We start from the raw sequence: 27,873 nt of genomic DNA on the forward strand, positions 1-27,873 counted from the left end.
CTACTTTTCTTCCTCCCCTCGTACCTTTTCTCTCACCCCAGCCATCCCATAATGTGATGGCTTTGAAGGTAGAGCATGTGAGCATAGGCTAAAGGAGTTGAGGGTTTTTTTTTTTTTCCCCTAACGATTTAAGTACAGAAAAGGATTTCCTAAGAGTAAAGATGAAATTTCTAAGACGGTTGTTTTGGAATGTCTAGGTGGAGGCCTTCGTACAGATATCCTTCTCATTTGATTCTTTGCTAAATGAATGCATGTACACTACTCAATTCACACCCTGGGGTATGAGAGATCTAGTTAAGGGAAAAGTTTCAGATAGTCTCCTTATGAAAAAATGGTTTGGTGGATCAGTGATCTATAATTGAGAATACCTTTGATAACAAATGCTTACTTCGTAGAGCAGGACATATCAATTTACAGGACCTGCAGTGGGGTTCTAACCTTTAGTCTTAGAGACATTCAACAGTTTAGCCTCACAATGGTCCTGAAATTTAGACTTAATTTATTCACATTCCAGGGGATTTGAGTGTGGTTCCACAGTCATCCCTAGAAGAAAATGCGTATGTGGTGCTTCTTCTGATTGCCTGTAGAAACCGATTAGACTTCAGAAATACTTGGAAAATAAATTCCGACGTGACAGAGTGGTTTAGAAAGCCCCATTTTGCCAATAGGAGTAGGGAGGCAGAGAGGGAGGAGGGAGGAGAAAAGAAATGAAGGGCAGAGGCATACAAAAGGCAATGTCTGAAGTTTACAAACAGAGGGAGTCACTTCCTGGGAGTTTGAGTCTTCAAGAGGGAACTGAACTTGGGTGTCACTTTTCAAAGTAATGACTTAAACAGTCCATTCCATTCAGCACTAACACATCTGCGTGTTGATCTCGCATGTGAGAAGTTTGGAAGTTCGAGTGTGTATAGTCAAGAACCAGCCAGAGAACGGGTTAGGGTGAAACGTCTGCCTGGTGGAACTGGGGAACCTTAAAAGTCTTACAGGATCCCATGTCCCCACCATCCTGACCATCCCCATTGGGCTCACCTACCACACCCAGCTTGAGTTCCCTTTCTGGGACTCTCGCTAGCATACGAGTGTCCTACAGCACTAGCTGCCTAGGAAGGAGCCAAGTTGGGGGGAGGAGTTATGAGTTGTTACCTCACAGAGACCTCAATTCTTGTTCCTTTTCCCTTGAAAAGGAAGTCTACAGAGAGGTATGAGGATTCCCGTCCCTGTCTATACTTTATTTTTAAAGATTTTTAATTAAAATTTTTTTTTTGAAATTTTATTTTTGGCTGCGTTGGGTCTTCGTTGCTGCGCACGGGCTTTCTCTAGTTGTGTCGACCGGCTTATCATTGCGGTGGCTTCTCTTGTTGTGGAGCACGGGCTCTAGGCGCACAGGCTTCAGTAGTTGTGGCGCCCGAGCTTAGTTGCTCCGCGGCATGTGGGATCTTCCGGGACCAGGGCTCGATCCCGTGTCCCCTGCATTGGCAGGCGGATTCTTAACCACTGAGCCACCAGGGAAGCCCCCCGTCTATACTTTAGGCTGTCTGCCTATGCCCTAAAAATTTTACCTGTACTTTCTTTAAAAAATAAAGTTGATTAAGAACTTCTGTGCATCAGAGGGCACTATCAAGAGAATGAAAAGGCAGCCCACAGAATGGGAGAAGATATTTGCATAGCGTATACCTGATAAAGGGTTAATATCCAGAATATATGGGGAACTCCTATGACTCAACAACGAAAAAACAAACAACTCGATTTAAAAATGGGCCAAGGACTTGAGTAGACATTTCTCCAAAGGAGATAAACAAATGGCCAATAAGCACATGAAAAGATGCTCAACATCACTAATCTTTAGGGAAATGCAAATCAAAACCACAATGAGATACCTCTTCACACCTGTCAGGATGGCTGTTATCAAAAAAGTGGAAAATAACAAATGTTGCAGAAGATGAGGAGAAATTGGAACCCTTGTGCATTACTGGTGGGAATGCAAAATGGTGCAGCCTCTGTGGAAAACCGCTTGGCAGTTCCTCAGAAAGCTAAATACAGAATCACCATACGATCCAGCAATCCCACTTCTAGGTTATAAACCCAAAAGAACTGAAAGCAGGGGCTCATACAGATACTTGTACACAGTGTTCCTATCCACACATCCTATCAGTGTTTGTATCATATTATTCACAATAGTCAGAAGGTGGAAACAACCCAAATGTCCATCAACAGATAAACAAAACATAGTACATATGTACAGTGGAATCATATTCAGCCTTTGAAAGGAATGAAATTCTGACATGAGCTGCCACATGGATGAACCTTGAAAATACCATGCTAAGTGAAATCGGCCAGACACAAAAGGACAATTATTGTATGATTCTGCTTATGTGAGGTACCTGCAATAGGCAAATTCATAGAGACAGAAAGTAGATTAGAGGTTCCTGGGGGTTGGGGAGAAGGGGGAGTTAGGGTTTAATGAGTACAGAGTTTCTGTTTGGGATGCTGAAAAAATTTGGACATGGGTAATGGTGGTGTTGCAGAACAATATAAACGTACTTAATGCCACTGAAGTGTACACTTAAAAATGGATAAAATGGGGCTTCCCTGGTGGCGCAGTGGTTGAGAGTCCGCCTGCCGATGCAGGGGACACGGGTTCGTGCCCCGGTCCGGGAAGATCCCACATGCCGCGGAGCAGCTGGGCCCGTGAGCCATGGCCGCTGAGCCTGCGCGTCCGGAGCCTGTGCTCCGCAACGGGAGAGGCCACAACAGTGAGAGGCCCGCGTACCGCAAAAAAAAAAAAAACAAACAAAAAGATAAAATGGTGAATTTCATGTTATGTATATTTTACTGTAATTTAAAAAAGCTAATAAAATTGATTTTTATGTTTTTGGATTATAATAGCAATGCAGGTTTGTGCTAGAAAAATTGGGGGAAAAGCAGAAAAAGAAGAAAAAAAATCACCTATAATCCCATCACTCAGAATACAGAAATCTTTAATGTTTTCATTTGACCGTATTTACTTTTAACTACTCTCCTCTTGTCAGTAAAATGACGCTCACTTTCTACCACTTCCTGTGTAGGTAGTACAGTAGCGCCTACTTATTCCTCCGTGAAATTTTGGTGCCTTAAACAATCCCCAAACAGAAAAGAAATAGTAGTGAAAGAAGGAGCCGCCGTGGCAGGCGTCGTGTCTCAAAGCTGTTGAGCACATCATGGGGACTTAATAGGGTCAGCAGGTCTGGCTTCCAGCTGCAGTTCTATGAAAAGTATATACAAGGACTTTAAGGTCTTTGGTCTTTCTCATGCTACACACTGAGCCCCGGAGCAGCATCACATCTAGCCACGAATTCAAGTCCCTCTTAGACAGAGTGTGGCTCTTGCTTTAAGAGAAGGTGAGGGCTCTTAACTCTTGCAGTCCACTGGCTGCCTCAGGCCCTTCCGAAAGGAGCTCTGGTCACAGCCCGGAGGGAGAGAAAGATGCTGAGGCACAGCTACGGGCCCGCCTCGGCCTGCTTGCCCGATGGCCACTTCACTTACAGCCTGCAGGTGGCTGCTGTCAGGTTGAGGTGTTGACAAGAAAGCAGGGCCGAGCCTTTGACCTGGCCAGCGGCTGTGGCTTCTCCAGTCGATGCCAGTATGTTCCAGGAAACTCTTGCAGGGTCAGGCCTGGATTGCTCCCTCAGAGGGGCCTCCAACGGTCAGAGGAAGGAGGAAGAGCCTCAGTGGTTCAGCGAGGGACGGGATGGCTGATAGAGAAAGCTCTGAAGCATTTCTCTGGGCTTGGCCTTGAATTCTTGCAAGAGACTTATTTGCTTTCCTGCTTGAAAATGGGATAGTGTTTAAATACGGGATGAAAAGTGCAGTGGAGGGAGTGGACTTGAAGTGGTAAGAAATCTTGCAATTGGCTCATCCTCTGCCTATATATATTCAAAGCAAAGAAGCAATGATTCTGTTTGTCCAGAATTATCTTGATTGTGAAATATGTAAGCAGTGGCGGTGAAATAATCACACTCCTTAAACACAGCGGAATTCCACAAGCAAACAAGTGCTGTCCTTTGAACAGTCACCACCACAGGAGACTACACAATTATTCCCTAATGTCATTGCTCAAAACACAGGGAATTTCCCTCAGAATGAGTTTATGAGTCGTGTGAGATGATCCGGGCCTTTACTATATAGTCGCATCTCGTGTATTTTGTTTTATCACCTTTTTAAAAAATATATCATTAGGTGAGAGTCCGCATTTTGGTAATAAAGGAGAACCGTCATTTAAAAAAAAAATCTGACTTCTAGTGGTTTAATTGTGTTCCTCCAAGTCTATAATTACGTCATTGTTGCCACCTGACCCCCTTTTTTTTCTGGTTGATATAGGTCCAGTCATTTTAAGCTAAAATGTTCTCTTTCTTGGGCTGGAACTTCGCACAGCCTATTGAAATCCCTAGAATTTTTAAACACCTTGTGTGAGAACTTGAATAAGGATTTACTCTTGATTTTTGGAGTGGTATGTCATACACATAGCAGGTGCTCAAGAAATATTTGTTGGTAGATGGGCTTGGAAATCAAAGGCAGTTGTGAACACTGGTCCCAAATTCTTTGTACCCTGAAGTTTCTCGAACCCTGTAACTATCAAAAATCAACAGTGAATCCAATTTAGAAGGAGACAAAAATTGAAAAGAGATCGAGAAACATCAAAATGGTCACTAACAGTGATCCTCTCTGGATGATGAGATTCTAAGGAACTTTCATTTTCTTTTTTACATTTTTAGATTAAAGATTCTTCAGTGAACATGTATTGCTTTATAACGACACAAAACCAGTAAGTCCTATATAAAAATAATGTAGTCTGTTGGTATGAAGTTAGTGAGGCAGTAGATCTTAGCCTCTCTTGGGTCACACACTCCTTTGAGGTTCTGGAAAGCTCTGGATCCTTTTCCCGTAAAGGTGTACATAGAACATTTTCCATATAATTTCAGACTTTCACAGATCCCACGTAGCCCATCCAGGGATCACTTAGGACCCCAGATTAGGAACCAAATTCCTAATGTGGAAGTGGAGAAAGTGGCACCCAGAAAGGAGTTGAGCGCCAAATAAATGTGGCAGGATGCAGGGTTATATGAAATTTGTTAACGTCAGCGCGGGGACATCGGATTCAGTAGAACAGCCCTTGCAGCAAGCTATGCAGGTCAACCAGGACGCCATTGTAAGAGAGGGGATTTTCCATTCGTGAAACCTCAAGTGTCCTGTTCTCTTGCAGGGCGTGGGGAGCTGACAAGGAGTAAGTAAAAGCCTTGAGGGTGGGACTGAGAGCCCAACTGGGCCTAGGATTTGTATCCCCGTAAATGAAGGCCTTGAGCACTCAGTCAGGCTCTTCTCCTGCAGCAGCAAAGACGCGCAAGCAGGGGGCTTGATCTAGGGCTGGGGAGTGGCCACGGATGTGGTTCCGAATGACAAGGGACTAGTGACCGGGCTGTCGGCCACGGGGTCCAGGTTGAAATGAAAATGTACACAAGACAGGAATGCGCTGTAACATGGAGAGAATGGGCAAGGGTGGTGTTAGCCTAGTTGGGGATTGTCTTGGGGAGAAGGTGTGGAGATTCTTTTCTGGGAAAGACATAGTTTTGCCATCATGACAGTGGTTCAGCCACATAATATAGGTAGAGGCTTGTAGAGGCAGCGTTGTTCTAAGTCTGAGGTCTTGCAGTGGCACTGCACCGGATGAGGAACGTTGCAAAACGGGGATGCTTAGATAAGGGTGTGGGGAGCGCTTCTCGCCAGAGCTTCTGCGCATGTGTGGCAGGATGCATTTTGGATAACTTTTAGGGAAGGAAGCCAGAAAACATACCCTGGGCACATTCAGCACACAGTAAGTGTGAGCTCAAGGGAGGGGAGGGATGGGGAGAGAGAGGTTGTTCAGGAGGAAGTTTGGCAATGGGAGAACTGTTACCAGCGCAAAATGAGTTTTGCTGGAGTCATCAACTTTCTCTCAAGTTTAATTCAAATGCCCAGCCAACACGATTTTCTACCTCCTGACACTTTACATTTCTTCATGTAGGTGTGCCTGGTTCTATGAAAACTTCGTATATGATGTTGTGAATTTACCAAAAGAGAAATGAATGAGTGATGATTCACATTGTTAAAGTGTTCAGTAGCCTGCCTCCTTTGGACAGCTACCCAAATGTGTGTATTTCAGTGAGCGTTTTGTAGTTGGTGATCATCTTGAAAAATTGGAAGAGGCAGGAAATCTTAATGTTGAGGGTTAGAAAGATAATGACAGCACAGGGAGATCAGCTCAGCTCCGTGCTTTGTGACCACCTAGAGGGGTGGGATAGGGAGGGTGGGAGGGAGACGCAAGAGGGAGGGGATATGAGGATGTATGTATATGTATAGCTGATTCACTTTGTTATACAGCAGCAACCAGCACAACATTGTAAAGCAGTTATACTCCAATAAAGATGTGAAAGAAAGAAAGAAAGGAAGAAAGGAAGAAAAAGGAAGAAAGAAAATGACAGTGGATTCAGTTTGCTCATTCAGTCATTCAACATAAAATTTGGGGGTGCTGGGGATAGAGCCGTGAATAAGACAAAGGCTCTTGAATCACAGAGCTTTCATTCTAGTGAGGGGAGAGGCAGAAAAGGAAATGGGCACCTCAGCTCTTCATCATGGGACTAGGATGGGGAAGGAAGTTCAGGCATTAGCTCTGGGTTTGAGGAGGTGGGTAGCAGTGGGTAGGAGGGAGTGGCCATTTGCACCTAGAAAGATGGGCAGCTTCACGGAGTCTTGCAGTGAGGCTGGGGGAAGAACTGGCAGAGGAACAGCAAAGGTGGGGTAACGGGGCCCATTAGGAGATCTGCCCACGGGGGTTGGAGGGCCTGGGCCGGAGGCTGGGGGTGGAGGCCAGATCTTATAAGCCTTGCTAAACGGTTCAAGCTTTTTTCTGCAGGCTATGTTTTTAATTTTAATTAAGAAAATTTATTATTATATTAGTATATTATGCATTCTCCAGGAGAATGTAGTGACTTTCCCATTTTTACCCCAACATTTTTCTCTGCTTCACAAATCACCAACTCTGCAGGCTATGTTGAACCATTAAAGGGGTTTAAACAAAGGAATACTGTGATCCAACTTACGTTGCATCGAAAATTTAACCATTCTGAATCAAATTAGCCATTGAAAAGGTGTTGGAAACAAATTAAGTGCAGATTGGCAGTTGATCTTTTCAAAATGAAATGTTCAGGCGAATTTAATCTCTGTCACAAGGAAGATGCAAGCAAGTATTTCTCTTTATTTCTCTGTTAAAGAAAAGCTCTTCACAGAAACAGAGCCCTCACTTTATTTTCCTCAGTAGTTTCGTATGCAACTCTAATGAGTAGTTTTCCATAATTCAGTGTATTGCTCCTGGAAAATGTAGACAATGGGACAGATTTTCAGCCTATGCTGTCATTTTATGGATTAATTTCCATTAGCGCTGACCTTCTGGCTTGCAGTGCGTAAATATGAGTAAAACATCTGTTCATGTCATTCCCCTGCTTAAAAACCTCTCTGCTGGCTCCCCATCGCCTACACTAGGAAACAGTCCAATCTCATGGCCTCGGCATCTGTGGTCCTCCGTAAACGTGCCTTTCCAGCTCTTCCCGGCCATTTCTCCTTATTCTGTGCGTCCCCAGACTCCTTGAACACATGCTTTTCATCCTCGTCTATTACTTCCGCTCTCATCTTTGCCTGCAGTGCCTTTCTTCACCTTGCCTGCCATGGGCGTTTTTATTCAGTCCTTCAAGGCTCAGCGCACATGCTACCTCCTCTCTGAGCTTCCTTCGCCCGTGGAATTAATCTGCATCCCCACAGCACTCTCTGTGTCTCCTGTCCCAGCTCGTATTCCATCGTGTATTTTTATCCCATCATGTATTTTTTTTTTTTTGGCTGCGCCGCATGGCATCTTAGTTCCCCGACCAGAGATGAATCCGCGCCCCCTGCAGTGGAAGCTCGGAGCTTTAATCACTGGACCACCAGGGAAGTCCCTATCCCATCGTATTTTAACTCTGTTGAGGGCGTCTGTCTTCCCTTCAAGCTCATGAGTTCCTGAAGGGCAGCACCCACATCTTGCCCACGTTTGTTTTCTCAGCTTTGTAGCCCACTGCCTCTGGCACATGGTTGATGCTCAGTGACAGTCAGAACTAAGCTGTGTGTTTTGTGTTTCTGTGTAAGAGCTCCAGAAGAGCCCTCAGGGAGCTACAGGGCAGCAAGCCTCACTTTTGTTCCAGGCCTGCCAGTGGAATCTCTGGCTACAGCCTAGCTACAGTGTAGGATCCCCACACATTGACACCTAACCATTCTGCTGAGGGGCCTGGTGGTTGCTGTACGGGGAACTCTTCTTCCTAAATAGTGGAGGGGTTTTTTAGGTATAAGGAAGTGAAACTGGATAGGTTATTTTTTTCCCCTAGCTTTCTTAATAGCTTTGTTGAGATGTAATTTGCATACCATACAACGCACCCATTTAAAGTGTCTGTGTCAGTGGTTTTTAATATAGTCACAGATATGCGCAACCATCACATCGATTTTATAACATTTTAATCACCTCAAGGGTATTAACTTAAGAACTTCAAAGAACCTTTCACAGGGGTCAGCCCCTAAGACTCTCCTATCAGGTGGTATCTCTGATGATACAGGTTTGTCATAGGGAGGGAATTGGCTTAAAGAAGGAAACAAAGGTGATATACAGGCATTTTTTAAAGAAGAAGTTGTGTAGAAAAGCTGAATAGCCAAGGGATGGTTAAGCAAGGGATGCTGGTCTGATTTAACACCCTTTCCTAAGAGTTGAGAGAGGCCAAGCTCTAGGAGCTGTACCCCAGTGAGACCCCATGAGGCTGGATAATGTGGACAGGAAGTGAGAGATGAGTTTCTGGATGGACAAGAGCTGGGGAGATAATTGAAACTTATTACTAGGAGAGTAGGTTTTGAGCTTGATTATGCTACGCTAGAGCAACATGGGAGTGATTGTAGACTGAACGCTGAGAACAGTCTGCGCAGGATGCGTTAGGGCTGGAAGGACAGTAAAACATGCAGCATGACCAGGAAGATCATCTGTAGATTCCTGCCTCAAGTCACCAAAAGGCAGAGCCTACTGGAAGAAGGTCTGCCTGTTTAATCACAAGTGGGTAGATAGGATAAACATGGCTCAGGTCACCATATACTGGAATATTATACCAAGACATAGGGCATCTCCTGATATTTTTTTTTTTTTTTTTTTTTTTGCGGTACGCGGGCCTCTCACTGTTGTGGCCTCTCCCGTTGCGGAGCACAGGCTCCGAACGCGCAGGCTCGGAGGCCATGGCTCATGTGGGATCTTCCCGGACCGGGGCACAAACCCGTGTCCCCTGCATCGGCAGGCGGACTCTCAACCACTGCGCCACCAGGGAAGCCCTCTCCTGATATTTTAAAGAGGTAAACTTAAGAAAAATTAAAGGACCTCTCTATTTATTTCAAATAGCTTTTAGAATGTATTATCTCATGAAGTGGTATACACTGAAAATACTGGTAAGGTTCAAAAAAGGCAGAGAGAATTTCAATTAATGGATAGATCCAATATGACCAATTATGGAAAATGAAAATATTTGTAGAAAAGTGCGTTTTTGCCCGTCAAGGTTGGTTTTCAAAATGGGGCCCATCGATTTTCTTTACTCCATTGTCAGGAGCAGATTAATGGGATGGATAGACCAGTGGTTGGATCCAGTGTGGAAAATGATGTGTGGCTGGCTGATTTATAGATTACGGAGCTTTTGTAACGAAATAGGCTTGTCCTGCTGTTTTCAGATGACACAAACAGGACCTTTGGGTTTTTATGTTTTCATGGAATGTTAGTAATCTAGCTGGCTAAATCCACATACCTATAGAACATCAGTGCACTTTACATTTTGTTCTGCTTAAGAATGCAAGGTATGTTATGGTTCTGTTTGTCACACTCAGGAAAAAGTCAACAAGATTTCTTTTCTGTCATTACTGGAGTGGGAACGAAGATCCAAGGCAGGTTATAAATTAGTTGATGGGCACACAGTCTAATTTCTCCTTGCTTGAATGAATTGTCTAATAATTTTGTATGTCTATGTGAACTTGTTAAATTCTTTAATTTGTTAGAAAGAAAGCTGTTATGTGTAACCAAGGTGCATTTTCTTTCTTTCTGTCAATAATGGCTTGCTAAAGAATAGAAACAGTGTTCTTTCAAAAAGCTACTTTGCCATACTCTCAATTTATTCAATCCTTTCTTTTCATTTTTACCTCTTTTTGTCTTATCTTTTTTTTTTTGCGGTACACGGGCCTCTCACTGTTGTGGCCTCTCCCGTTGCGGAGCACAGGCTCCGGACGCGCAGGGCTCAGCGACCATGGCTCACGGGCCCAGCCGCTCCGTGGCATGTGGGATCCTCCCGGACCGGGGCAGGAACCTGTGTCCCCTGCATCGGCAGGCGGATTCTCAACCACTGCGCCACCAGGGAAGCCCTTGTCTTATCTTTGAGTCATTTAAATACTAGCAGAAAGTGGACACAAAACGTAAGGAGTGATTGAATTCAAATCAATTTTCCTACCTGTCAGCCAGCATATTGAGTAAACATAATTATCAGTTAAAGTGAAGTTTGGGGGTATGGAGTTCATCGAAATTCTATTTATTCATTTGTAGATAATCTAGATTATTTGCGTAATATTTGAGTTGGCTGTAATGAAAAACACTTGTTAACCGAGTTTGATTTAATCATATAGTACATATGAGACTTGTTTATTTTGTGATTTAAAAAAATAATATAAATTCTTTGTAGGTTTTTAAAAATAGTTCTTGAGTTTATATAAATAGCCGAATAGACTTAGAAAAGGGAAGTAATTTGGCATTTAAAAAGAATTCCTCCCTATGTGAAAACTCTAAACAGGGAAAGAAATGAGTTTTCTTTTTCCTCAGTTAGATTTAAATACCTTTAGAACCTCATTTTGCTGATTTCTTGGAATCAGAAATTAAATTCAAGCTGGGATCTGAAAATGAATTCTGAAAGCCTTAGCTAATCAATGACTTGTCCCTCTCTCCTTGTGTGCTGCCGTTTTAGCTTGGAAGGCATACATACATGTAGGATCAGTCTCTCTCTATTATTCAGCCGGTTATCCCTCATGCACCACAAAAGCTTCTGGCTTTGTAGTTCTCACGGCTGTCTTCTAGGTTCTCTCTGTGGAGGATACCGAGGTGAATTAGACACGGTCCCTTGACAGTATCTTACTGTTGTTTTTTGGTAATCTGATTCTTACCCACTTGAAGTCAAATCTGCCAACTCCTTTCCCCAAAGTAAAAGACCTAAGGTGCTAATCCCTACTCATTGATGGCAAATGCTAAATTGGAAGCAACAGCTAAGAAATGTAAAACTCCTTATCCAATTACATTACAAGCTCTGCAAGGCACTCATGCTCAGCATCATCAGGGCGATGAGAAGGCAAGATCTCACTTTGGTAAAAATGATGGTGTAGTTGAAGTAAGTGCTAGCAAATCCTAAAATGTCAAGTCCATCCGAGGAAATTAAACATGGTAGGAGTGAGGGTGGGGAAATGTTTTGGTTTTGTTTAGGTGTTATGGTTAGGGGTACTGGCTCTGGAGTCCATCAGATATAGATTTGAATCCCAGCTCCACTAATGTGTGCCATTGGACCTGCCTGAGCCTCAGTTTCCTTGTCTGAAAATGGGCACAGTAAAGGAACCTCCCTTGCAGGGTTTTTGAAGGAATTAAGTGAGATAATAGAAAATGCTTAGCTTGGTGTATATTAATACTCAGTGGAAAGGTCAGCGAATGTACAAGGCACTGTTTCCCCCTCCAGGTGTTTACAATCCCGCTAAGGAGACGAATATGCAAAGTACCCACAATGCAATTACAGCTGCATGTGAGCAAATGCCGCAGTGGTTGGGAAGGACATTATGAGCTGTGGGTGAGAGAGGTTGGAGGTTGGGCTGTCACAGGAATGATGTGAGAGCCAAGGTGTAAATTAGGAATAAGCATGACCCCGTGGTCTCATGAAAAGTATGATTTTCCCTTTAGCTCTTAGCTTTAAGAAAGGTCAGTGTCTTGAATGTGATTTGTATGTGCGTTTTTGTGCCAACATTTGTCCTGAAAAACAACCTTTATTAAAATGTGTTTGTGTCGGGCTTCCCTGGTGGCGCAGTGGTTAAGAACCTCCTGCCGACGCAGGGGACACAGGTTCGAGCCCTGGTCTGGGAAGATCCCACATGCCGCGGAGCCACTAAGCCCGTGTGCCACAACTACTGAGCCTGTGCTCTAGAGCCTGCGAGCCACAGCTACTGAGCCCGTGCACCTAGAGCCCGTGCTCCGCAACGAGAGAAGCCACCGCGATGAGAAGCCTGCGCACTGCAACGAAGAGTAGCCCCCGCTCGCCACAACTAGAGAAAGCCTGCGCGCAGCAACGAAGGCCCAACACAGCCAAAAATAAAAATAAATAAATTTATAAAATAAAATAAACTATGTTCGTGTCTATTTTGCCAAGTCGGTTATACTGACTGAAAAGATGGCCTTCCCTCCCCTAGCATCATCATCAGATTATATTAATTCAAAGCTTCTTCGGTACTTGAGTTCCTTTTGGGAAAGAGGGAAAGAAATGAGCTGGTGAAAGGTAATCATACGATTGAGGAAAGACAAGGTCATAACAAAGTGAAATATTCTTGACATGAAACTTATGAAAAAGTTCCTTACAGTTACGGTTCCTTTGTTGCCATGCTGTGTAGGGTCCCCCTCTAGAAATCTCTAGTCTGCAGTGGTGACGTTTCTCGTTTCTTACAGAATTTATCAACTAAAGTAGAAGACAAGATGAAATGATCCGGGACCACATATACCCATACAGGGAAATTCTTCTGATATAAATGTGAATAGATGGGCTTGCACACTTTAATGTGCAAGAACACTTGTGCAGTCGCTTTGTTGGAAGAAGATGTGGTATCAGAGGGTCTGACAGATGCATGGAAGCCAAGTGGTGCTTCAGGTTATAACAGCCTCTGTGATCAACTTAAACGTCTTGGGTTTATCCGCCTCCCGCTCTAGACCGTGAGCTTCTCAAGGGCTAGCACACAGCCTGGACCTTAGCAGGGACTTGATAAGTGTGCTCTACCACCAAACCCACTTTCTTTTCTTCGTTGCCGGAAGCAGCATGTCCCCAGTGGCCATTTTGAGCGCAAAGTGTTATTTTGAGATCTCTGGAGAAAGCGCTCCAGACCCTGCTCCAAATGTCTGAAACAAAAGGGGAGCTAAATCCCTTAGGGGGCTCTGGAGACATTCCCAAGGGAGGGAGGTGGGGGAAGGATGGGAAGGAGAGACTTGCGGAGTAACCCCCTCTTTTTGAGTCTGTTCCTTCTTTTCTAAGATGGTTGTCATTTTCAATAAGATTATGTTCAGATGCCATTGAAACAGTCTGATCACAATACTGCAAAAATCAGCTTCTAACTTTTGGGCTAAATCATTCTCCTTCATAAACCAGTCGTTGCCGTGCTCCGTCTGGCACCAAAACTTAATGTGGAGAAGCGGGTGGCAGTGGGAGATTTTTGAACTGGCTCTGTGCCCCACTGCTAAGCCTTCTGCCTGCTCTGCTCTCTCTCCCAGTGTGATACAGAAGGGATTCTGTGAAGCCAGTGTTCACTTCAGACTTGCAGAAGAGACATTCTTAGAATTCTTAAGAACTAGTTTCTAAAAGTCGAAAATTTACCAGCAAACGAGTGACCTTTGGTGTAATATCTAAGCAAAAGTAACCCAGGCTGGGGCCTCCCTGGTGGCGCGGTGGTTGAGAGTCTGCCTGCCAATGCAGGGGACACGGGTTCGAGCCCTGGTCTGGGGAGATCCCACTTGCCGCGGAACAACTAACCCCGTGAGCCACAATTACTGAGCCTGCACGTCTGGAGCCTGTGCTCCGCAACAAGAGAAGCCACGGCGATAGTGAGAGGCCCGCACACCTCGCTGAGGAGTGGCTCCCACTTGACGCAACTAGAGAAAGCCCTCGCACAGAAGAAACAAAGAGCCAACACAGCCATAAATTAATTAATTAATTAATCTTAAAAAAAAAGGCAAAATTCCTTAAAAAAAAAAAGTAACCCAGGCTGATTTTGCACTGTTGACATGGAAATATTACGCGATTATGATTGCTTTTTAAAAATGCAATTGAAATGATACGGTTAAGTTTCTAATGCGAGCATAAACCGGCTTACTAGTAATGTGCGCTTGTAAACACATGAGTGGCTGGAGGGTTGACTGTATACCTGCATATACATATTTACATATCATTTTAGGGTCGCAAGCTTGGTTTTACATTTATACATACATAGTTAAGATGATGAAAGATCAGTCATCCTGTACAGTGGATGTACAGGGACCACCACAAAATCATAAAGTCTTAAAGTGTTTGATGCTGTTAGTGACTCCCGGTAAGAATCCATTGCATCCTCTCTTTGTACCAAGAAGCAGACTGTAACCGAATCTGTACTGATGAGTTCCCTTTTTCAGTCTCTGTCCTTTCACTCTATGTTAGACATCAGAAAGTTATCTCCATTTGCGGAATTGTGCATTTCTTCACAATTTGAGGGTTTACACGTGGAAGTCTATTTAGATTTGGTCCGAGTGGCCTGAGTCTGGAAGAGTGTACTGTGTCCTGAACCATGGCACAAAGGTTGACATTTAAAACTTTATTTTTTGGGGATTAGGAAAATATTGACTTATTTTCCTTTGGGGGGCTAATATAAAGCTTACTGTTTCAATAAATGTATTTCAATGAAAGAGAGATTTGATTTGAAGAAAAATATGAAGTATATGATAGTGCAGAAGTTGTGGCAGAAATCTTGAAGATTGTACCATGAGTAAGTCGAGTTCGGGAGACACTTAAGAACAGAAAAAGGCTCAGTAGTTGGAAGACTTGGATTTGAATCCTGATTCTACCGCTAGATGTAGATAGCTGATCCTAAGCTCCGAGCCAGTTTCTTCATGTACGAAGTTGAAATGATAGTATTATCCTTGTCTATTTGATGCGTTTTGGTTAAGAAACGGGTAGAACATATATTGAAAGTGTTTTCTTAAAGGCTGCAGAGTCATCTTGGAGTGAAACAACCACCAAAACCCTAATAATATGAGCAGCAAGTTATTTCAAGAGAGCTCAGGAATCAGTGAATGAGAACTTTCAAAGGCAAACCTTTTTTTCTTTTCCCCCTGCGTGGTGAAAACTGAGTAGGTTCCAAATTTAGGCTGACGGTTTTCCTGTCACTACTTAGGAAGAGAAGACTGAAACATATGCTCGCTTCTCTCCAGATTATATAAATGCTTTTGCCTTTTACTTAACGCTGCTACAGAACTTACAGAAGGACGCAGTGGGACCTTGCTATTATTTGGGTGTTTATGAACTACTGATTATTATTATTTTTTTAAATAAATTTATTTTTGGCTGCATTGGGTCTTCGTTGCTGTGCGTGGGCTTTCTCTAGTTGCGGCGAGCGGGGCCTACTCTTCGTTGCGGTGCGCGTGCTTCTCATTGCGGTGGCTTCTCTTGTTGCGGAGCACAGGCTCTAGGCACATGGGCTCAGTAGTTGTGGCTCGCGGGCTGTAGAGCGCAGGCTCAGTAGCTGTGGCTCGTGGGCTTAGTTGTTCCGTGGCATGTGGGATCTTCCCGCACCAGGGCTCGAACCCGTGTCTCCTGTATTGCCAGGCGGATTCTTAACCACTGTGCCACCAGGGAAGTCCTAAACTACTGATTATTATAACACAGTTTTCTTGCGTTAGGAAGAAGCACCTTTTCAGGCCAATCAGTGCACGAACTGGCAGGAGGGCAGTGCCCAAACCTGAGAGAAAGACCCTTTTTGTGTGTGATGGAAGCTTTATTTCGGGTAACCCTGTAAGTCTGATAATCAAATCATAAATCCGAATAGGAAAGTTAGATAAGGGTTATGTTCTAGACCGCCGGGCAGAGCTGCCATTAAGTCATGGTCATTCCAAAAGTCAAAGGTTTCCCTTGTCTCTGATGCCAACAGAGTTACAGCTGAATCCTGACAGCTCGAATTGTGCTTTTAATTCCGGGGAGAGGGCTGGAGAAACAAATGGGGATTGGAGGCAGCTGGGGGATGGGAGGGGGCCCTTAATCCTTCTCTTTTTCTTTTTGTAAAAATGAAGCCTGATTCACAGGCCTAGATCTTCTAGGGGAAGATTTGTGGGACCCAGAATAGCCACCCCAGCTTCTTCTGCAGTTGAGCTACCCCTGACAAAGGAGTAGGAGTGAAGACCGAGAATGCTTAGTTGAATCAGTTTTCTATGAAAAATGAAACCTCGTTTTCTGTAACATGAATATGTGGCCTTTGAAACACAGGGAGAGCTGGAAGTTTCATTTTTAGAAGGCATATACTGTACATTTCAACAAGTGATTCATTTTGACGTATCCTTTAGCATAGTAATTTGACAACTAGGTTAGAAAGCTGAAGGAGGATTTTCTTTTTCAAAGTTACTTGGAGCAGGTGCCTGTGAAATTATTGTGCAGAGAAGATTAACAGATGCTAATTCAACAGGTTAAACAATGAAATTGGAGGACTGTTTTTGCAATCTGTATTGGGAAGATAGTTGGCACCGAAAGCAAAACTTTGAAATTCAGTTTCTAAGGCTTGCCTTTTTTTTTTTTTTTAAATCGAGGTAGTTGTTTTACAGCGTTGTTAGTTTCTACTGTACAGCAAAGTGAAGTAGACTTCCCTGTGCTATACAGCAGGTTCTCATTAGTTATCTGTTTTATACGTAGTAGTGTATATGTGTCAGTCCCAATCTCCCAGGCTTGCCTTCTTAGATGGGGCTTTATTCACTTAACTTCTCTGAGAAATTGATCACAGACTCTAAGTGTTAGGGCTCAAGCTCCAGTCACAGTGTCCTTTCACTTGGGTCCACGAAACATGGTAGATATGGGACAAGGGGGTCAAATGTTCCTATCAGAAAAATCTCTGAGTTCACAAAATAGAGGAGTTTTTTTTCTTTTATTTCAACTTGTTTTGCACGGGTATCCGTAGACGTGATAGGGATGATCTGCTTCATTTGATCTCATGGGTCAATAAATCCAAATTTAAGACTTGAAATGAAATATATCTTTGTTAGGATCTTTTTCCCCCAGATTTATTGAGATATAATTGAAAAATGAAAGTATATATTTAGAACGTACAGCGATTTAATATACGTATACCTTGGGAAATGATTACCACAATCGGAATTAATTAACACATCTGTCACCTCACATGGTTACCTTTTTTGTGTGTGTGAGAATGCTTAAGATATACTCTCTTAGCAAATTTCAAGTATGTAATACAGTATTGTTAGCCATAGTCACCGTGCTGTACATTAGATCCTCAGAACTCACTCAACTTATAACTGAAAGTTTGTACCCTTTGACCAACATCTCCCCGTTTTCCCTCACCCCGCTGCCCTTGGCAACCACCATTCTACTTTTTTTTAGATTCTACGTATAAGTGATACCATACTGTATTTGTCTTTGTCTGGCTTATTTCACTTAGCATAATGCCTTCAAGATTTATTCATGTTGTCGCAAGCAGTGGAATTCCTTCTTCTCTATGACTGAACAGTATTTCATTGTATATATGTACACGTCACGTTTTAAAAATCCATTCCTCTCTTGATGGATACCTAGGCTGTTTCCGTGTTTTGGCTGTGGTAAATAATGCTGCAGTGAACATGGGAGTGCAGATATCTCTTGGAGATAATGATTTCTTTTCCTTCAGGTATGTACCCAGAAGTGGGATTGCTGGATCATATGGTAGTTCTAGTTTTAACTTCTTGAGGCACCTCTATACTGTTTTTGTTAGGATCTTTTAGACTTGTTGAACACTGATTCTCATTCGTTAGAGTGGTTTACTCTCACTAACTAATCTTACAGAGGAAACTCTGTGACGCCCTTCAGATATGGAACTGCGATATAGCTGTGACCATGTATAAAAACGGTTCTCAAAGGATGGTTTGGATACAGCATACTGGAGACTGCCTCAAATACTATGTACACAAATACAAATATAACCCCTATTCCATTATGCTGCTAAGTTTTAATGTATCTTGAATTCAAGTTTTCTTTATACAGTTTTCATTATAAAATTATTAAGAAAAATAATTTAAGTAAAACGTTATTACTAGAAATCAATAATATATACCCGCCTGGGTTTACAGTAGTGTGTTGAGACATGGCTCTGGTAGAATCTGAGTATCTCCAAGTTCATTCAACACTAATGACTGGTTGTCTACTGAGTGCCAGGTACTGTTCTAGGTGCTAGGGTTATAGTGGTGAACAGATGAAGGGAAATCCCTGCCCTTAAACAGGCAGAGCCGTAAAATAGACAGTGTATCAGATCAGGGTAAATTCAGTGAAGGAATAGATGATAGGAAGGTAGGTGATGGGATCCTATTCCAAGTTCAGTACCTTGAACTTTAGTATCTTGCTGTATTTCTCAGGGGAGGAAAGGCTATATGAGGTGGAAAGAACAGAGCTTTGGAGTCACAGAATCAGGTTTGAATTCCAGCTCTGAAGGTGGGCAAGTTACGTAACCTGTTCTGAGTCCAGGATTTCTTCATCCGTAAAATGGGAACAAAGATTTAATCTATTTCGTAGGGTTATTATGAGTCTTATGCGAAAAAATGTAGAGAAAGCACTTGGCACGGTGCCTGGTATCTAGAAAAGGCTCAGTAAATGCTGTTATCACTCTTATTAAATCAGTCACATCCTGGATTTCTCAGGGTCACTAACCCTGCTCCTTGTAACCTTGGCCTCGGGCTGTGGCCCTACTATCAATGGCCGGGTCACCTGGAAGTCCCACAGGGATCCCCTGACTTTGCCACCTGGAACCTCATCCTTTCATGCCCTGCCCATTGGATCAAGCATCTCCAGTACCCATGCCTGCCCCAGCTATTTGGAAACTTGAGATATCCTTTGGACAGCGTGCCTGGTACCAAGTAGGCACAGGAATGTTGCTACTTTTCTCCCCTTTAGTTACCCAGTGAATAGTGCATACTCAGTAAATATCAACTGACAGGCTTCCATATATGCCACTTTTTGTTTTGCCTTAAATTCAATAAATTGTTGGGAGGATAAGCAGAGTACAGGGCTGTCTCTCCTGAACTCTTGTGTTTAGCAGAGAGATCTGTGTTTGTATGTATGTATTTGGTGTGCGGGTCTAACTATGGAGAATATTTCCCTCATAAAAGTGTCTCCTTTAATTGCTGAGTATCAGTAATCCCTTCTTTGGTGAAATAATGTATCTTTGACACATGACGAGGAGGAACTACTCCCTCGTGAGTTTGACAGTATTAACTTTCTTTTCGTCTCTCATTAAGGAAAAGACCAAAGTTGTGGAGCCCTTGGACTATGAGAATGTTATCACCCAAAGAAAAACCCAGATTTACAGCGACCCCCTCCGAGATCTGCTTATGTTTCCAATGGAAGATATATCTGTGAGTTCACAAGCACTTCTTTAAAGAACAAAACTGCATTTTTCAAGGCCGTTCATAGAGCGAGGATGTTCTTTGTCTTCTAGATCTCGGTGATAAGTCGTCAACGCAGAACGGTGCAGTCCACTGTACCAGAAGATGGTGAGAAGAGGGCCCAGAGTTTGTTTGTCAAAGAGGTAAGAGGCTCAAGGGCCACAGAAGAAAATTCATCATTCACTCATTTTAAATATACTGTATTTAAAATACTCTTTCCTGGGGATATCTGTATGTGTATGGCTGATTCATTTTGTTATGCAGTGGAGGCTAACACAACACGGTAAAGCAACCGTACTCCAATAAAATTAATTTAAAAATTAAAATAAATAAAATACTCTTTCTTTAGTGTAAATGGAAAATAAAATTACTAGAACTTAACTGACCTACATAACAAGTCTATATGATGTGATATAGAGGATACAATTTAAATACTTTCACAAGTAGCTTGTATTCGTAGTCTTTTTTTTGTTTTTTTTTAAGAAGGCAAAGGACATTGTTTACTTTTATTTATTGATTTATTTATGTGGCTGCGCCGGGTCTTAGTTGCTGGCATGCAGGATCTTTCTTGCGGCATGCGGGATCTGTGGTTGCAGCATGCACGCTCTTAGTTGTGGCATGTGGGATCTAGTTCCCTGATCAGGGATCGAACCCAGGCCCCCTGCATTGGGAGCGCGAAGTCTTAACCACTGGACCACCAGGGAAGTCCTCTTAGTCTTTTTTTTTTTTATTTGAATACTCTTTGGACTTGGAGTCAGAGTGTCCAAGAGAACATGTGAATTGGTATTTATTGCCACCAACTGGTTTAGGAAGACACGGTTAATCCCCAAGGGAAGAGCCCAGTACCAGCATTCCCCAAATGATTTTTAAAAGTCTGTCAGCCTATTACCCGACATAAAAAAAGCAGATATACATGTACTTTTCCTACATTTCAAATTAAAGATTCTTATTTTCTTTCAGTGTATTAAAACTTATAGCACAGATTGGCATGTGGTAAACTACAAGTATGAAGACTTCTCTGGGGACTTTCGAATGTTGCCATGGTAAGTTTAGAATTTAAGGGAAACTTTCAAGAGGAGAGTTATTAAACATTTTACCTTTTTTCAAACCATTTGTGAAGCTTCTCAATTATAACATATAATAAAGCAAAACCTCAAAACACCCAGCATGTCTGGTAAATGTATTTTGGGTAATTGGATATATTTTAGCTTTGCTCATTGACATTTTTTCCAAGATGGACGAGTTCACTTTTTGGCTTTGGTACATCTATATTGACCATAAAATCATCTTTCTTTGATTCTGGATAATGTAGTGAGCATTTTCTAGTGCTGTCAGTGAAGAAGCTAGAAGACATTTGGCTCAGGTTGAAGGCCCCAGACATCTCTCGACAAAAGTACATCTCTTTGAGTTGCGTTGAAGGGCAGCCGTGAGCGCCCCGGCCCAAGATCCAGACTGTCAGGGTTCAAATCTTATTTCTACCACTTCCTAGCTGGATGACCTTGGGCTAGTCACTCAGTCACTTGAACCCTCACTTTTCTCCCCTTTCTCATCCGTAATACTATTAACCTCACAGGATATCGTACGGGAGATGTTTTGGAGAAATAAGACTTGGTGTAGCCTTTTGTAGTTTTCAAGGCACTTTCCCAGACGAGAAAACTGAGTCTTGAAGATGTCCTGTAAAGCTGAGTCCTAAGATGCTCAGTCCAGGGTCATACAGCAAACAGACGGAAGAGCCAGAATGACCTGATGTTGCTTTTAGGCCTGGGAAAGATAAGGTCCCACCACCAGTGACAGCTCTGGCACACATTCCTTGCAATTTCTGCCGTTTGGGCTTAGTTACGTCTTTGCTGCTGGCTGCACGTGTGGGAGTCCTTTTACAAAAGGTAATGCAAGTTTAGTCATAGGGGAGAATCTGACTTCGGAAAGGAGAAAACAATTTCTCCTTCTTATGTCTTGGCGTTTCCGTGGTTGTGAAAGAGAGAAGTCTACTCATCTTGCTTTTTTTTTTTTTTTTTTGGTCCTGCTTAGTGTCTAAGACAACTCTCTTGTATTTTCAGCAAATCTCTGCGACCGGAAAAGATTCCCAATCATGTATTTGAGATTGATGAGGACTGTGAGAAGGATGAGGTAAAGATGGGGGCAACTGCGCTGGTTTCTTCAAGATCACTTCTGCTGAGAGATTTCCCTGAGAAAAGATGAGGGAAAGAATTGTTTTTGAATGATCCGGGGCCAGCTTTCAAGCTGACGAGTGTCTTTAAAAATTTTTTTTTTTTAGGGGGCTTCCCTGGTGGCGCAGTGGTTGAGAGTCCGCCTGCCGATGCAGGGGACGCGGGTTCATGCCCCGGTCCGCAGGGGACGCGGTTTCATGCCCCCGTCCGGGAAGATCCCACATGCCGCGAAGCGGCTGGGCCCATGAGCCACGGCCGCTGAGCCTGCGCGTCCGGAGCCTGTGCTCCGCAACGGGAGAGGCCACAGCAGTGAGAGGCCGACGTACCGCAAAAAAAAAAAAAAAAAATTTTTTTTTAATTGTTGCATTTCCAAATGGAGCTTAGGAAAAATCAAGTGAAATGGGCTGTGATGTGTGTATAAAACATGTTTTCCCACCTGTGGGACGCGCTTGTAGAGTTGCTTTTCCCGCACTGGGTATGTGGCATGGTGATTCATCTGGACTGTCCTGCCTGATAGATCCCTCTTGGGACAGATGGCCCGGATGTCTGTGACATTTTGAGGTGCAGTTTGACTGTTTATGTAATGCAGAAAACTCTCCCAGAACACAGTCCATACGATCCAGTAAATACTGAGTGCCTACTGTGTGCACGGCACAGAGCCTTTCATCCTGTAGTTAACAATTTCAAGTTTCATCAGGCATCTTCACGGTGGGGGGGGTGGGGGTAGGGGGAACTTTATGCTTTGGAAAGTGAGGCAGGGCCTAGTTCGTGCCCCCCAACTGTTTGATTAGATGCCAAGCCAGCTGCTGTTTTTACTGATGGTTTTCGCTCTATTTCAGGATTCCTCATCTTTATGTTCTCAGAAGGGCGGTGTGATAAAACAAGGCTGGTTGCATAAAGCCAATGTAAATAGCACCATCACGGTTACCATGAAGGTAAGAAGTAGTTATTATATTATTTCATCATTTTAAGGATATTGCCGTGACTAGCCTGTCTGGAAACAATATTTCTTTTTCAAACTTTCTTACAAGGAGCCCTAGCAAAAAAAAAAAAAAAAAAAAAATCTTCAGTGAGAGGATTCTCACAAATGTATGGAATTTAAGAACTCGTACACCTTTTTAAAGAAATGTAATTATTACCTTCTGAATCAGGATGTTTAAAAAGGAGGCTGTCAGTTGAATGAAGACAATAGCTTTGAAACAAAAAAGGCATCAAAGGTTCCTGTGTGAAAATGAATGTAAATGAGTAGACAAATAGGGTACTTTCTTTCTTTAGCAGATATTAATTAGGTGCTTATTATACGCTGTTCACTGTGGGGAACATATGGCTTGCTAAGATGGGATCCCTGGCCTCCAAAAGCCTCCAGACTAGATAAGAAACATACCAAATTAACTACTATACCAAGCGGTACCTTAGTGCTGTCAGAACTAGAGACTTCTGTAGTCTGGCCAGAATAGCGAGTTTGTGTACGGGGGTTTGTGCGTGGCCTTGAGTGCCTCGGACATGAGGTTGGCTTTTGTTCGGGAGGCTGTGGAGAGCCATTAAAATCCGAAGGTAAAACTAACAAGCTACTTGAAGATTCTGAGCAGAAAACCGAATTATTCTCTGATACCAAATATAACTGTCCTTCCAGATATTCAGTAGAACGTCATGTGGTTTGCCAAGGATGATTCACACTTCCATTAAGTATTAAAGGTCATTCTATCTTTCACACAGCCTGCAAGCAGAAACCATGGTTGTCTACCAAAGGGAGACTCAAATTTTATCTTAATTTAATATTTTGCCTGCTGCTTTCCATTTAGTGGTCATGTCCTGTTCTCACTTTCATTTTCAAGCCCTGAAAATAATGAATCCAAGTGGTAGGATGCTTCCTATGTGTCTCTTGCACCTAAGCCTGGGCCTTGGCACGTGGTGAGGATAAGAAAATCCACTTACTGATGACTTACTGTGTGCCAGGCACCATGCTGAATGTTTCATATTCTGTATCTCTTTTAATCCTCATGGCAGCCCTAAGACACAGGTATTATTATTATTCTTGGTTGACAAAGGTGGAAAGTGAGGCACAAAGAAATTCAGTGATTAACCCAAGGTCGTATAGCTTCGAGTTTTCAGAGGTGGGATTTGAACCGGGGGAGGAGGGCTGATGCCTGAGCCTCTGATCTTAATCAGCACACTGTTGATGCTTCCTAGCTGAGTGAGTGAGACTCAGGCGTTTATCGTATTACCTATCAGAGTTACCGGGTTCCGAAGTGCAATCTGTAAATGTTCCCTTACATGGCAAAGGGGAGTTAAAATCACTAATCAGCTGGTAGGGAGGTTAGCCTGGATTATCCAATGTAATCATCATGGTCCTTTTTTTTTTTTTTTTTTTTTTTGCGGTACGCGGGTCTCTCACTGTTGCGGCCTCTCCCGCTGCGGAGCACAGGCTCCGGACGCGCAGGCTCAGCGGCCATGGCTCACGGGCCTAGCTGCTCCGCGGCACGTGGGATCTTCCCGGACCGGGGCACGAACCCGCGTCCCCTGCATCGGCAGGCGGACTCTCACCACTGCGGCACCAGGGAAGCCCATCATGGTCCTTTTAAACTGGAAGACAGAAGCAGAAGAGGAGAGTTGGGGAAGGAGATGTGAGGGCAGAAGCAGGGTCAGAGAGAGATGCTGTGTTACTGGCTTTGAAGCTGGAGAAAGGGCCAAGAAATGGAAGCTGGAAAAGGCAAGGAAGTGGATTCTCCCCTAGAGCCTCCGGGAAGGAGCACAGCTCTGCTCTAACCTTGATTTTAGCCCAGTGAGATCCATGTCAGACTTCTAACCTCCGGAACTGTAAGCTAATACATTTATGTTGTTTTCTGCCTCTAAGTTTGTGGTAATTTGTTACAACAGAAATAGAAAAGCAATTCAATCAGTTAGTCAAAGATAGATTGTTTAGCTTTTGTATTGTCTACCCCTGAGATTGCAAACCCCACTGCTTACAAAGGCCAGGCAGGAACCATAAATTCATGAAGCAGGGCTGGGGTGGGGTGGGGTGGGGTGGGGGTGGGGGGGTGGGGGGGTGTCCGAAGCAACCTGGTGACCACGTGGCCCGGCTGAAGGGGACAGCTGCTGCTTGTTTCCAGCTAATTGTTGCTGTGCTGCTGCTGAGCTAGGCTCTTTGCTTTTCCTCTTTTCTATCCCCAGCTGTTCATATTTTGGCCGCTTCTTTCTTCTTTTTTTTAAGTGACATATAATTCACATAACATAAAAACACTTATTTCTTTTAAAACCTCTACCAAACAGTAGGCAGAGGAAGGAGAAGAAGGGTAAGCCAATTTGGTCGTCTGTGCTACACAGTTCTTTAAAAAAAAATGTGTGAGGAATAATTAGAAATATAAAGGCCGTTAATGAGCTTTGGGAATTGTCTCTGGTTATGGATCTCATTTATCCCAGCTATTCTTTATTATGGATTGTGGCTCTCCATTTTGGATTTCTGGGAGCTGGAAATACACCCCATGTTCTTCTGGTTTCACCTCCAGAAGGTCCAGCCAGATTCAGTTAAAGGCGTCAGGGATTTTGCCAAGATATTTTTTTTCCTATAAGAACTGTGTTTGAACTCTTATTTAGTTTAGCATCGTTGAAATTCGCGGAAACTTGCAGTGTTTACTGTGCCCTCTCTCCCTATGTAAACAGAGGGCGTGTGAGTATGGAGCAGGGCAGGGGGAGGATTGGGCATGGGTGGCAGTTCCGTCGTTGTCAGGCTGGAGGTTGGAGCGAGGACCAAAGCAGAAATCCAGGCCCATGAACTGAGGTGCACTGGAGGCCTCAGGCTTGTATCCCTGGGTGCCCGGTGCAGGATGGGGGATCGTACACATTCTTCCTGCTTCAGGCCTGGATTGGCTCAGGCATAGACGGAAGAACTGCAGTAAAGGGCTGCAAAGTTCAGGAGACATTCTGAAAGGAAAAATTCTGCATATCTGTTTCTGCCGTGTACATCTTTGAAGTGAAGCAGTTTTACCTTTGGTGTATCCAGAGTCCCCTGCCTGCAAGGAACTCCAGCCCACACTGATGACAAGCTTTGCTGGCTTCAGCGATGAGCGCCACAGGGCTAGAGCTCGCAGAGTTGAGAGCAAAGAACCGTTTCTATTAGGAAATTCAAGTGTTGACGGCCCCTGCAAATACACAGCAGACTAACCGGGAAGCTACAGCAGAAGGATCTGGGTATTAATCATGACTCAATGGCAAGTAACAGCCTACGGGAGCCATGCGTCTTCCCTCCTATTTTATCTGCACTTCTTGGATGCGCTGTGGTTTGACACCGGCCTGCAGATCCTTCTGGGGACGACAGGATTAAAGCAGGGTAGCTTGGTGTCTTTTAGAATCAGTCCTTTGGAAAGTTTGAAATCATGCATGACCACTTTACACTGTTTTTTATCAACAAGTCCGAGTCCTTTTCCTGGCCCTTTTGACTCTCAGAAATAAGGCAATCTAATAGGCAGGAAGGAAGAGAGAGAATCATGAGAGGTTAGAAAGAAAAAAAATGGAGGAAAGAGGGTTAGAAAAGACTCCACAACGTCCAGTAGATAAAAGGAAATCAGAAGACTCCTACTTTATAAGTTCTTTTGAGAAAGCAACCACGTGACCTGTGATGCGATGTGAATAATGTAGCCCAAGTAATTTGTATATGGGCCGCTTTAGAAAGTTCAGCCTCCCTAACTAGCTGCCAGACAGTTTTGCAAGAACATTCAAGTCGATGGTGACGGGCTCTAGGGAGAAGGGGCCGGTGAAGAAACTAAGCTGAGTTCTTCATAGTGGAAGATTGGAAGACCCCGTATTTATGGAATAAACCTTTGTATTTTCCCCAGTATACACCTTTCCACCAGCTAGGTCAGTTTAGATATAGTCTGCACCATTTTCTGCAGTTGTCATTATTTTCCCAGAAGTGCTTGCTGAGCTTCCCCATTATTGGCTGAGAACTAGCCGTGAGGAACCCAGGCTACAGGAGAGCTGCTAATGATGTGTGTCACTCTCCAAGTCACAGTTCTCAGTGCCCGAGCATGTCCTTTCACGGAGGCGGCTGTTGGCCACACGCAGCTCTCGCAGAAGCTCTGTTGGTTGTCTGGGCACGGTGACCACCTTGCTCAGCTCATAATTGCTTTGTTCTCGGTGTTCATGTTAAAACAAGACAGGCCTTGTCATAGGTGATTAATTTCCCCAATTTGTACCTTCTAGATAATGAGAACACGCCCCACTGCCACTCTTCAGCTCCTGGGAAAGTTTTGGAGAGAAGTTTTAGATAGCATAGAGAATAAACGATCTCTCAGGCAGAAACTCCAGTCCTAACAGAGACCTCCATGCTCTCTTTCCCTAGTAGCCGCTAGAGACCTCTGCTTTTCTCAGCTTCTCTCCATATCCGTGAAGGAATTTAGTGTGGACTAGATAGCTCTGATATTGGACATGACCTTCCCATGCATGGTATTTAGAACTGTTTTTCCTAAGGGGTATAATGACGTATGGAATAAGGAAGAATCTGATCTTGACGGTGGTTTTTCATTTAAAAAAAATCTGCTATAGATTCTTGGCCAACCCATTGGGACACCCACCTTTATGCATCTTCTTGGCTCAATTTGGTCACATTTCTCAAGCTCCCTCCTCCCCGTTCGTAGCAATTAAATAAACATTGAAGTGTCTGGGTATGTTATCAGGGTTGCGAGTTCAACTGCTTGATGTATGACTCACTTCTGGTGCCCTCCTTCCCTCCCTCCCTCCCTCCCTCCCTCCCTTCCCTCCCTTCCCTCCCTTCCCTCCCTCCTTCCTTTCTTTCTTTCCCTCTTTTCTCTTTCTTTCTCTCTCTTTCTTTCTTTTTTCTTCTTTGCACAAAACAGAGCCATTTGTTATATATCCAGAGTCTAAAAGTTCTCACTTATTCTTTGACTGTTATGGGAGGGTTTTTGGCCTTCTGCAGCGGGAGAACAACAAATCAAAAGAGGATTTTACCTAAGAAAACACAGCTGATATTAAAATAATTGCTGGGAGGCCAAGGTCACTATGTTTACTGGAACAAAGAGAAGAGGAAATCTTTTATTTTTGATATATTAATACACTGTATGCTCAAGTCTGCTAGTCCGTCTCTCACAGCTAACAAACGGATTACACTCATTTTACCGGGTAAGGGATTTCTCACTAATTTGTTTTTTTTTGTTTTTTGTTTTTGCGGTACGCGGGCCTCTCACTGTTGTG

General features: G+C 43.5%; 1 protein-coding gene across 1 annotated transcript in view; it reads left to right on the forward strand.

Moving 5' to 3' along the window:
• The window catches only part of DOCK11 (dedicator of cytokinesis 11), a 197,898-nt gene that overhangs the window by 21,669 nt on the left and 148,356 nt on the right, over window positions 1-27,873 (forward strand). Inside the window, exons 2-6 of the mRNA XM_065901242.1 lie at window positions 19,352-19,468; window positions 19,552-19,641; window positions 20,459-20,541; window positions 21,556-21,625; window positions 22,506-22,601. Of these exons, the coding sequence (XP_065757314.1) occupies window positions 19,352-19,468; window positions 19,552-19,641; window positions 20,459-20,541; window positions 21,556-21,625; window positions 22,506-22,601 (456 nt within the window). The remainder of the gene's footprint in view (window positions 1-19,351; window positions 19,469-19,551; window positions 19,642-20,458; window positions 20,542-21,555; window positions 21,626-22,505; window positions 22,602-27,873) is intronic.

Source organism: Phocoena phocoena, chromosome X, assembly GCF_963924675.1.
Source record: "Phocoena phocoena chromosome X, mPhoPho1.1, whole genome shotgun sequence".
Classification (NCBI taxonomy): domain Eukaryota; kingdom Metazoa; phylum Chordata; class Mammalia; order Artiodactyla; family Phocoenidae; genus Phocoena; species Phocoena phocoena.